This window comes from Acipenser ruthenus, chromosome 4, assembly GCF_902713425.1.
Source record: "Acipenser ruthenus chromosome 4, fAciRut3.2 maternal haplotype, whole genome shotgun sequence".
In the NCBI taxonomy this organism is placed as follows: Eukaryota; Metazoa; Chordata; class Actinopteri; order Acipenseriformes; family Acipenseridae; genus Acipenser; species Acipenser ruthenus.
In genome coordinates, this window is record NC_081192.1 from 42,172,057 (window position 1) to 42,184,311 (window position 12,255).

The 12,255-nt window shown below is 37.8% G+C and overlaps 1 protein-coding gene across 2 annotated transcripts in view; it reads left to right on the forward strand.

Annotated features, from left to right (window-relative positions):
• The window catches only part of LOC117400667 (R-spondin-2-like), a 73,501-nt gene that overhangs the window by 34,074 nt on the left and 27,172 nt on the right, over window positions 1-12,255 (forward strand). For both annotated transcript variants that reach the window (XM_034000933.3, XM_034000934.3), the window contains exon 4: window positions 10,890-11,030. In XM_034000933.3, the coding sequence (XP_033856824.1) occupies window positions 10,890-11,030 (141 nt within the window). The remainder of the gene's footprint in view (window positions 1-10,889; window positions 11,031-12,255) is intronic.

Here is a 12,255-nt window from a genome sequence, read left to right on the forward strand (position 1 = left end):
AGGCTCTTGTTGAATATAAACTACAGAAATGTGGCAAAAGTTGCTAAATGTTACCTTCCAAGTGAATAGAACAAAACCTTACATTGTCACATTGAATAAAATCTGCTTGTGCAGTGAACTATGATGCGTTTGTAATTTAGGCTTGCTACTTTTCGATATTAATCGGTAAAGCTCGTTAAATGTCGACCGTTTGACTGAAATAAATTTATATATGATAAACGTTGGTAACCACTCACTATTTTTATTTTCTTACCAAAAATAATCATTTAGAAATCATCTCTAGTTTGGGTAGTTTTTATACTTACTGTCTGTCCCATCTGTTCCGCGCTGAATGGCTAGGGGTCACTGTCAGTCATCTCAGTGGTCTGTTAGTACTGTAGTTTCACTGTCACTTTCACCCTGTTCTGACATCATTGACTGAAGCAGTGCTAGAATGCTCATTCGTTTAAATGACTGTTAATCATCAAGACCTGCACCGACTGTGCACTTTTGTTTGCCAGCTACAGCGCCTGTCATTCAAGCACCTACTTTGAAATTAGCGGGTTAAGGTGTAGGTAAGCTTTTGCTATCAGTGTTGCCAACTCCACAAAGCAGGAAGTCGCTAGAGAAACCTAACAAAGTCGCTAGATGTCGCTATTTAGACATTCTAAAGTCACCAAAAATGTCGCTAAACAATTTACCACTCCTCTCGGAATCGTTGAACCATTAAGAGTGAGCACCAATATAAACAGTGTTTAATGTATTAATGATGGCTGATCATTTTTAAACATTTTATATTTGTCTGGATTATCTACCTATACAGAGTTAGTCTGATGTAATTGATTAACATTAACTTTATCAATCAATCAATCAATCAATCAATCAATCTTTATTTTATATAGCGCCTTAACTAGTGGACCACCATCACTAAGCACTTTACAAGATGCAGTAACATCCATAATACTTTAAATACAGAGAAATGCATAATACATGCTATACAGTAAAAAAAAAAAAGCATAATACATTAAATACAGTGGAAAGTGCATAATACATGATAGTAGCAGATTATTGTAACATTATGCACCACTTATCACGGATTTAGTGCATTATGTTTGTTTAAATAATTGATGTTGTTCGCTTCTGTTAACAAGGGGGCAGCTGTAGTTTTAGTAGTTATTTACATTATGATTACTCGTGATCTCTTTGGTTCACAGCTGCAACTAGTCTCCGCAGCAACTTTTCAAAGCTGCGCTGGGCTGTGCATGATCTGCAAAGATTTCTGCAGATGGAGTTGAGTATCGTCACGCATTAGCCCTTGAAGAACGTGCAACTTTGCGATTCTGTCCAGAACTGTGCAGATCTGTGGAAATCTGCACTACAATAATGCCACCACCATACTACTTCAGGACGGGAGAAGCGTGGTGTATTGAGCTGATTGTGACTGATGTTGATGATACATTTTGGCGACTTCTTTCTCTAAAAATCGCTGTTGTCGGCAGTGAAAGTTGCTAGATTTGTCGCTAGTCACTTTTTTTGTCGCTACGGGAACCCAAAAGTCACTAGTGACAAAATCGCTAAGTTGGCAACAGTGTTTGCTATAGGTATACGGTAACAGTTACTAGTTTGATTTGAAAATGGTGCGCAAGAGGAAAACACTTAATGAATATTGTGCAGAATACCCTGACCGATGGCTGAAGTCTCCGCGGCAGGACGAAGCGGGCCCGTCTGCCTTGCCTTCCAGTGACTCTGAGTCCAGCTGTGCTGAAGCAGGAGAGGGGTGGAGCTCAGACTCCGAATAATAAGTGCAAGTTAGTTCTGTTCAACTGTCTAATGTTTTGTTCTATGCATATTTTTACTCTAAATTTGTGCTATACAAGTCTGTGTCAAAAAAACCTTGGTAAATTCTTTCTAAAATAAACGTCGATATTAATCGTCGATTTGGCAAAAAAAATAAAATCGAATAGTAGCAAGCCTAGTTATGACTTAATAATACATCATTTCTTTGACCTGTGCCTTATTATGCTTATTATAGTTTTCACAAAACTTTTATCCAGCATAATCAGATATACTATCCAGTTAAAACTCACAAAAGCCGATTGTTGAGTTAGTGGGGGGGGGGGTATCTTTATGTAACATAGAGTGATTAACAGTCTGTCTAATAAAACTGAACAAACTACTGAAACTGATCATTGAACTGTACCTCATCTACCAGTCACCATGGAAAACAGTTATCAGGACAGGCATAGGGTGTTCCACCTGCAGCACAGCCAAGCAGGTTCGGAAAGCATCCAGTACCGAAAAATGTGGGATTGGAAGATACAAAGACCACCCTTTCATAATCAAAATTGTTGGAAGGTCATTTTTGTAAACCAGGAGTTTTGATAACCAAAAAAATAATAATAATCAAGGTCATGGTGAATCCATTGGACTTGGTGGATGGCCCACTAGACCTCATTGTAATCATCTATGGATATAGTGACCACACAGATTAGCGCTGGCAATAGATTAATCATAGATGGCAAGTGACTGTCATACATGCTCTGGGATTTCCCCAGATGACCTCACACCAGCAAATTGAGGATTGAGGAACGTCTTCAGAGGCTTTAGTGAATTGAGGCCATATGCCTCTATCAACTCAGTAAATACACACTAAATCCATTGTGGCTTTGCAAGCCACTGTGGGCTTCACTGCCAAAGCCTGTAACTAAAGCTAACCATATATGTTTCATTGCTTAAAGAAACTATAACTTGCTGGAAACTTTGGAGATTCCAGAGCTTATTGTAATCAATACACATCTTGTAGCTGATGATTTACATACAAATTTAAATAATACTTCAACGTGAAGGGCTTTATTTTATTTGTAACACAAATCTGACATTTGCTGGTGTTCTAACATAATCTTTTAACTGCAGCTAATAGACTCATGGATTTGTTAAGCATAGCTGATTTAACTGGAGAAAAGAAAATAATTCAAGAGTGCGACTGTTTTCTTTTTTCAATTTCTACTTTAACGGAGCACTAACTTAAACTTTTCTTCCAGTTCTAATTTCGGCTGGACGACTACACCGTTTACCAGCCAAAGCAAAAATATTCTCTCACACACAGATTTACACAGTACCTTTCTCCTTAAATCGTACTCTCAGTACTCCTTTGGGTGTACATGGCTTGTCCTTCATCATCCGCCCTTCACAGCAGGGTTTCCCTTTCCTTTATGCAGGGGCTTCAGGTCCTTCAAATTAACCTGTAGTCCCGTGGCCTTCTGGGAAGTGTAGTCCTGGAACCCCTCTTGGACTACAATTTTTCTCCTCCTCCCTCTCCTCTGCCACAATATATATTGAAACCGGTTGTTGAAACTACCAATTTCATACATATTATATCATTTGGAAAAGCTAATTATATTGGTCATGGAAACGTTCCTACTCTAACTGTTTTGAGCTACGTTCAACTGAAGTCTTGCATATCTGTTACAGCAATCAAATATACATGATGAGTTGCTCTCTGTAACACAATGCAATCAGTTCAATTCATCTCAGTTTCTAAATGATTAATGATTAGATTGATGCTGGGAACTTGTTGACACTGTGTTAAATTAACAGTATTAGCCAACAAGCCAAGCGTCTGAGCTTGACATCATTTTTGGCATCTCTGTGAAATAATTTTGTCATTGTTTTTCGGTTTGCCCTCCAAACCACAGTGGAGAAACATGCTTGCCACAAGTTCTTAAGGATTAGATATTGCTTGGTGGACTGTTAGAATGCACTTGACATAAATCTGGATTGGGAAAAAAAACAGTTTGCAATTCAGTTAGTTTAGGAGTTTTTGGGAAGTCGTTTTATTTATATTTCTGTTTCATTCTTATTTGGCTCATGTATGGTCATTCAAGTTTTTATTGTATTTTTCTGGTTTCATAGACCCTGATTAGCACTAATCTTGGACTACATTTCTTACCAGATAAACTAACTAAGATTCAGGTAAACTAATCTTTTGACGAAGTGTCATTTTCAATGTCTTGAATAAAGACATTTCCCAGATTCTCGAAGCTATTTATTCCAGGTTGTCATTAGAAAAAAAAAAAACACCAAATAAAACTACAAAACACATAAAAAACCAAAACAACTTAAGAATGCTTATAAGTCTGTAAATTTAATGTCTGAATGGTTTATTTCTGGTTTGGTATATTTATTAAGTGTTTATCTTTATTAAGCCCAATGAGAGGGAAAGACACTCAGTTATATAAATACCATATAAATACAGTGAAAATAGGTCCATAATAGAGCTGGTTTGCATGTTAATAGCATTATACTAATAATAAAGCATGAAGGCATTGGAAAATATACAGTGTAAGCAATACTTCTGATGCTTCATAATATGATTTCCTTAGTTTTTTAGCTATACCAGATGCAGGGGCCTCATTAATTTGTATTAGTATCCCTAGAGACACCTAGATAGGGCTTTAAAGGTGGTGGGGAGGTTAATCCTATACAGTTGCTAACCTTGTTCTCAAAGTCATCCACTTCTGTGGTCACGGAGGAGGTATAAGGAGTTGAATTGTCATTCTCATCAGAGATTATCTATTAGCATTTTAAAGCATATAATGTGTTTGGTGAGAAGAGTGAAATTTATGTCTAATTATAGGTTATTTGAAGTTCAACCAGTTGATTCCATCAGATTTTATTTTAATAATACTTCACCCGTTTCTCATGGCTGGCAGCTGGTAAAAGACTTAAGGCTCCTTTTCAGTAACTTGCTGGTACTTTATGTAAAGCAGTGATTTAATGAAAAAAGGGGGAACACGTGCAGCTGCTCTGCTTAGTAATGTGGGAGTTGCAAACCATATGTATGTTTATTATCAATGGCTTAGGAGGAATGAATTTGCTTTGAGACGTTACATTGAAAACAGCACACATTTAACATCTGTGATTGGTTACGGTACTGAGGGATTATTACTACTGGTTTTTGCGTGCATGGTTTGAATGCTATGTCACATTCAAAAGCACACATTTGTTGGACCCGAATTACCGTAATGTTAGGAATAGTAACTACCATTTTACAAAGAGAGTTGCTGACAGTTATATACAGGTTGCTCTTTAAATATAGGGTGTGTGTACTAGTACTAACAGCACTAACAAGTTTACAGTCGCAACAGGATGCATTATTAAACATAGTACACAAAATGAGACAAGATTTAAATTGCAATGAATACATTCAAATGTAATTAACTTCTCTGTAAAGACCTTCAGCAGTGTGAGGCTGATGGGGGTGATTAATGTAGGCCATTCTGTGCCTGAAAACATACTGTGATTTTTCACTATGGAATAAACATTATGAATCACAAAACTAATCTTCACTGTTATATTAACATTGTTGTCTGTTATAGTATTTGATGGATCAGTTCTGGAGTTGATAAATAATGGTTGCGCATTCAACAGTATTAGCAGTAAATGTGATGAAACTGATATCAATGGTGTGTATTTTGATGTGATGTCTTTGTAAGGAAATAAGCTTTACAAGTTTTACCAAACAATAACAATGTCCAAAGGCCTCATATTACCTTAAGCCCTAACTTTAAAATTGTATTAAAATGTAAAAGGCTGTTATTAGATTCTGTGAGGTTGTAAATGACTGAAAGACACATAACATGTCGGTGCTTAAAATGAGTAACAGATGGTAATTGCAGTAAAGGCATGCAGGTGATGACAGGTTTGGGTTGATGGGATAAAAAACCTTCATGGTAACACAGCTGCTTTCAAATTATACATCCGATTTATGAGGTGCTCAAGCCTTGTATTTTGTCTGAATGTGCCTGAAAAGCCTGAAATACAGAATTATGTTGCTACGCATGTGTATACTTACTGTAGTGTCCAAGTATATAAGATTGTGGTGACTTAAGCTCTCAGGGTGATGGGTTTGATGGGACTGAGAACAATTTTGAAATGCAGTTAGAGTCACAATCAAGTAGATGGACAAAAATAAAACTGTATCTTCAAAGTGCACCACAGGGAAGGTTTTTATCACTTTGGAATGTTGACTTGTAAAAACAACTGGGTGGATGTTCTAATTAGTGTGCAAGATGTTTCAAAACCATTTAGAACCTGACAGATCAAAGATCAAGGAGTATAGACCTTATTTTCAAATATTTTTTTCTGTCAACTGCTGACACCCTCATAGTGCCTGCATCTTCCTCATGTTCTGAGTGAATAAAGCACTGGGTCACTGATTACAGTGTCTGTAATATTGATAACAATTAAGCAAGAATTCAGGTTTACCACAGTATTTTTGCAGGTTCCCCATGTTTATACTATGCATTTACCATAGTTTACTATGTTTATTAATATTCTTTACTATACCTCTCTGGGCTTTACAATGCTTTACCATGCTTTCATTATGGAGAACTTTTATAAGGGGAAGTCTTATCCTTACCATGGAATAAAAGCTTCTCTATTGTTATTATGACAGATTTGATGTAGCAGATTTATGTATTAAAATGATTGCCATTGCAATGCAGTTTTATTTTCATTAATTGAGGGTATTTTTTTTTTGCATACCTTTATTAAACCATTGACTCAACCCATCACAAAACACTGGTATTCTACCTGACAGAAAAGCTAGACTAATTAGTATTTAGAAAAATAGTTTTCAGTGCTGCACTAAATTAAAACTGTTTTATGTTTTTGCTTATTGTCAGAGGTAAAAGTAAGCTGGTATGACCCGGTACTGCGTACTGGTAACACATTTGTTGCTGGTACAGCGTACAGGAAAAAGATTTTGTCAAGATAATATTATATTTTGTTTAGACTACATCATTTTTTTTGTTGTATTTTAAGTCCTTTCCTGCCTCCCGGCTTCTTCTTTGTTGTCCGGTTACTAATTGTTATTGATGTTTAAACAAAAGAACTCGCAGTCACTCAGGTCCTGTTCATGTGACTTATGATGTCAGAGTTGGTGATTGTCGGACATCCGGGAACTTTGCACTCTAAACCGAGGCTGGGGTGAAAACTCGCCATATTATTGCTATGTTTACAATGGGAAACCGTGCTGTGTTCAGCGTATTTGTGCAATAAAATGCCAAAACAATGTGAAGCAGTTGGTTGTACTAACCACAATCTGATGAAGGGAAATAAGCCTTTATTTCACAATTTTCCAAAGGACAAACTTCAAAAGAAAAAGTGAATAAATGCCTTAAAGAAGCTCAGGAGAGACGGGTCCAAATGGCAGCCATTTGCAGAATCCAGGATTTTTATTATAAAAAATAATAGTTTATATGGACCTAGGATACATACCTATTGGCACTATCGCTATAATTTATTACCTAGGAAACATAGGATGACTCATTCTTTTGCTAGTATGAACTAGACTAGGTATTATTAAGTAGGCCTTTCACGGCAAGTTTACATAAATTTTCCATGCATCTGATGCACATTTAAACAAAAACAAGCAATAATTTAACTATTATTATTATTATTATTATTATTATTATTATTATTATTATTATTATTATTATTATTATTATTATTATTATCTGTACTGTTGCTGAGATCACATTTTCATAATCATCATCATAATTTACGTGTGCAGAGATGCACTGATGGACTGACTTTATTACTGACAAATGTCTGCAATAATAATAATAATAATAATAATAATAATAATAATAATAATAATAATAATAATAATACATCCTTTACATCTTTACAGGATGAATATATGGGGGGGGGGGGGTCCTGTACTCTTTAGCAGGCGCCTTTATCCAAGGCTACTTACAGGATTTATCGTACAATATAATATAATCTACTATAAAAACTGTGAACACACCTGGTCTCGATGAGGTAGATGAAGATATCTGGAAACTGCACGTCGGGTCATAGAGTAGGATTGTTGATCCACACATCGGCTGGGAGCTTGTTTGCAGGCGATAATTTGGCTGCATATTGTTCTTTTCCAACATGAAATAGGTTCTCCATGTAATTGTACATTATGTCATAGCGAAAAAAAATTCTTGCCGCTAGAATAAGCATATTATTATGAATTAGCAGTGCCTCAGCAAAACTCCCAGAGGCTATAATGTAAGAACACCCATTATTTTCACCCCAGCCGCTGGTTGGCTAAACGGAAGTGATGCGGCACCGACAATGTGAATGGTAACCTTCACAGGGTCGGTGACATTCAGCTACATTCAGTGCAGGAAGAAGCTTTCCTAAAAAACTAAAAGAACTTGCATTGGATACTCTTGCAAGAAGCAATACTGACTGCGAAAGGGGGTTCAGCATACCTGTCAACATGGAGTTTTCAAAATAAGGGAGCTTTTGTAAATTGAAATCTTAGTGGCCTGAATTGAACACTTACATAAGACAAAGGCATACAATTATTCCACTTTATTACTTAATAGAATGATAAACTGTGACGTGCTGCTCTTTCTAATTGCTTTTAAAAACGAACTCGGTCCTGAAAAAAAAATTGAAAAGGACCAAAAATAAAGAGCTTTAGCTCACATCCAAACGAACTTGGTCCCTTTGCTCACAGATAAGTTTGAACAGCAAGCAAATTGATACATCGTTTCAAACGAAACGAACCAGACCGAGTCCGTTTGAAACAGACCCAGTGTGAATGCAGTCACAACCTTAAATTAAATATATATATTTTTTTCTATTTAGTGTTGTTGTAACTGTTAGTATTATTCTGCATATTTAAGGTTCAAAATTAATAATTCAAAATGAAACTGTGACAGGATAGCGTCATGGCCCAAGATGAGGTTGGCCCAGTGGTTGCCCTGCTGACTCAGAAGCCGGGGAAGCCCCTCCCCTTCCAGCTCAGAAGATGGTAGCAGCTCCTCCCCCTTTGACACTGGAGATGGCAACAGCTCCTCCCCTTCCGGCTGTGGAGACAGCAGCAGCTCCTCTCCCTTTTGCACTGGAGACGGCAGAGGCTCCCCCCCTTCCAGCTCTGCAGACGGCAGCAGATCTTCCCCCTTTTGCACTGTAGAAGGCAACAGCTCCTCCTCTTTCCAGCTCTGCAGACGACAGAGGCTGCTCCCCCTTTTGCACTAGAGATGGCACAGGCTCCTCTCTCTTTGGTACTGGAGACGGCACAGGCTCCTCCCCCTTTGACCCTTGGGATGACAGGGGCTCCTTCTCTGGCACTCGGACAGATAGCACCTCCCTCTCTGGCACTCGGGCAGGCAGCACCTCCCTTTCTGGCACTGGAGATGGGTCCTTTCCTTGCCTCCAGGAACGGCCTCTCCTCCCCTTCTTTGGTTTTGGGGCAGGCAGCTCCTATTCCTCTTGGACGGGGCAGCATACCACTTTGTGCCCGAACTCCCCGCATGCAAGGCACCAACCTTGGTCCTCGAGGCCACCAAGGAGGTCCTCCAGTCCACCATCTCACTGGGTTTGGGATGCGTCTGGGTTCCAGCAGATCCCAGTTTTTTTAAAAAACTGCAGTCCTGCTCTGAGTCCCCAGTGGCATTATCTCAGGGACTCAGAGACAGATGCTGCAGTGAAACACTTTATTAAACAAAAAACAAACAAAATATAGGAACAAATAAACACGGCATGAGGGCCAAAACAAATGTTCAAACAAAACAAAACAAAACTGGCTGGGCATTCACCTTCATTATAAAGTTTTCAAAACAGCACAAAAAATGTGATCACATCTCGCGTGATTAGGCACATACACAGCGTGGATTGTGCAGTGAAACAGGAAACACTGCATTGTTTGTAATTATACAGTGAGTGCTTTTTGTGTTCTCTGAAAGTCAAAATTTGTTTCAATAAAGTGAATAGACATTCATTGAATACATACTGAGTACAGCAGTGTTATTGTGTGACATGCATGTAGAGGGAGGGGGGTTGCAGTGCGGCGGTGAGGCGGAGGGAGGAGGGGAGGGGATTGCAGAGCTTTGCATCTCCTCTTAGTGAAAAACTGTGAGATTTGCATCGCAACTGAAAATAAGTAAGCCATAGATGCTTAAATGCAGTGGTAGTCCTGACAGTAAAATACTGTACTGTAATGTCATTTTAATTCAAAGGCCATTACATGTAACACCACACGACAGTTAAACTAGGCACTCTCACAAGACGATTTTTCAAGTATACTGCAGTAAAATAGGATTCTGCAACCGTGAGTAAACATAATCATGATCATATATCAAAACACTTAATCAAAAGGATAAAAAACTAATGGAAGTGATGTACTAATAGGAAGGGGTAGCTTCTTCCTGTAAGGTCTCTGTGTAAACCATACTGACATTATGACTAGTCTATTCAGTAGTGGGGTAGGGAAGGTGGAAAGGTTGGGGGATTTTCCACTAACTAAATTAAAATAAAGAAATGGAAATAGAAATGAGAGTAAAAGAAAAATCAGATGAGGTAGGGGTTCATTTTGTAGGGAAAATCTGTCATAAATTCTTCTTTTCATTTGCAAGTTGTTCTAGTAGGGCAGAGGGCAGAAATAAATTTATGATGTCCAAATGAGTGATCGTGTTTTTTAGAAAAGTAGTGTGAAAGCTGTAGGTCTGGAGGTGAAGTTATCTGTATTGCATCAGTGCTGAGAAAATTTGGTGGAAATTGATTTTCCTGTTTCTCCCAAATTCTGAATCTCAACAGGAGGCCTACAGTTTGAAACAAAACCGAATAGTGTTTTACAGTCCAGTACAATGTGAACACTATACCCATCATCTAACTTGGATAACGACAAAACAGTTTGTAACCCTTGTGGTCTACTAGCACAGCTTGACAACATAATTTTGTGGTATGTTTTTACAAAAAATAACTAATTTCAGTCAAAACATTATGGTTAGGGGAAAGAACTGAGTTAAATATCAAATAAGCTATTTACCACTTTTACCATCTAGCATGAGTCATATAGGGGTACATTGTTATCTTGCTAATGTGTCCCTCTTTTTTGTTTACAGGATGCAGAATAGACAACTGTGACTCTTGTTTTAGTAAAGACTTTTGTACAAAGTGCAAATCTGGCTTTTACTTACACAAAGGCCACTGCTTTGATGAATGTCCAGAAGGGTTTTCACCTTCGGAAAGCATGGAATGTATGGGTAAGGCATTCAACTAAGTCTGTTTTTTTAACACAATTGTATGTTTTTGAATGGGAGAAGCAGAAACCTAATAGTAATGTGAATTCAGATACTAAGCTCAGTGTAAATAAAGGTCTCCACAGTCTAATTGAGGTGTGTTGTATTAAACAATAGCATGCATCAATTTAAGACATATCCTTTGTAGAGCTGTACAATTAAAACATTGATATAGATAGTCCATTCGAAAGTGTGTATCATTTGCCTTAGGCTATTTGCATCTTAAAGAACAACTGGTATGGGTAGGAAAAGTCCATTCATTCTCCTTGCCATTTACATCCACTTTGTAAGAGGTTTAAAGAATCCCTGTGGCCTCAATAGACCTCCAGAATCATATCTACCCCCACAGTACATTACATACATCAACATGTAACCAATAATACAATAAGTGCTGGTTCACAATACTATGCTTTTCATCTACTGTTATTTCACTGGCTGTACCACATACAGACGTGCTAAAATTTGTTGGTACCCTTACAGCTCATTGAAATAATGCTTCATTCCTCCTGAAAAGTGATGAAATTAAAAGCTATTTTATCATGTATACTTGCATGCCTTTGGTATGTCATAGAATAAAGCAAAGAAGCTGTGAAAAGAGATGAATTATTGCTTATTCTACAAAGATATTCTAAAATGGCCTGGACACATTTGTTGGTACCCCTTAGAAAAGATAATAAATAATTGGATTATAGTGATATTTCAAACTAATTAGTTTCTTTAATTAGTATCACACATGTCTCCAATCTTGTAATCAGTCATTCAGCCTATTTAAATGGAGAAAAGTAGTCACTGTGCTGTTTGGTATCATGGTGTGCACCACACTGAACTTGGACCAGAGAAAGCAAAGGAGAGAGTTGTCTGAGGAGATCAGAAAGAAAATAATAGACAAGCAAGGTAAAGGTTACAAGACCACCTCCAAGCAGCTTGATGTTCCTGTGACAACAGTTGCAAATATTATTAAGAAGTTTAAGGTCCATGGAACTGTAGCCAACCTCCCTGGGCGCGGCCGCAAGAGGAAAATCGACCCCAGATTGAACAGAAGGATAGTGCAAATGGTTGAAAAAGAACCAAGGATAACTGCCAAAGAGATACAAGCTGAACTCCAAGGTGAAGGTACGTCAGTTTCTGATCGCACCATCCGTCGCTTTTTGAGCGAAAGTGGGCTCCATGGAAGAAGAAAAACTTTTGA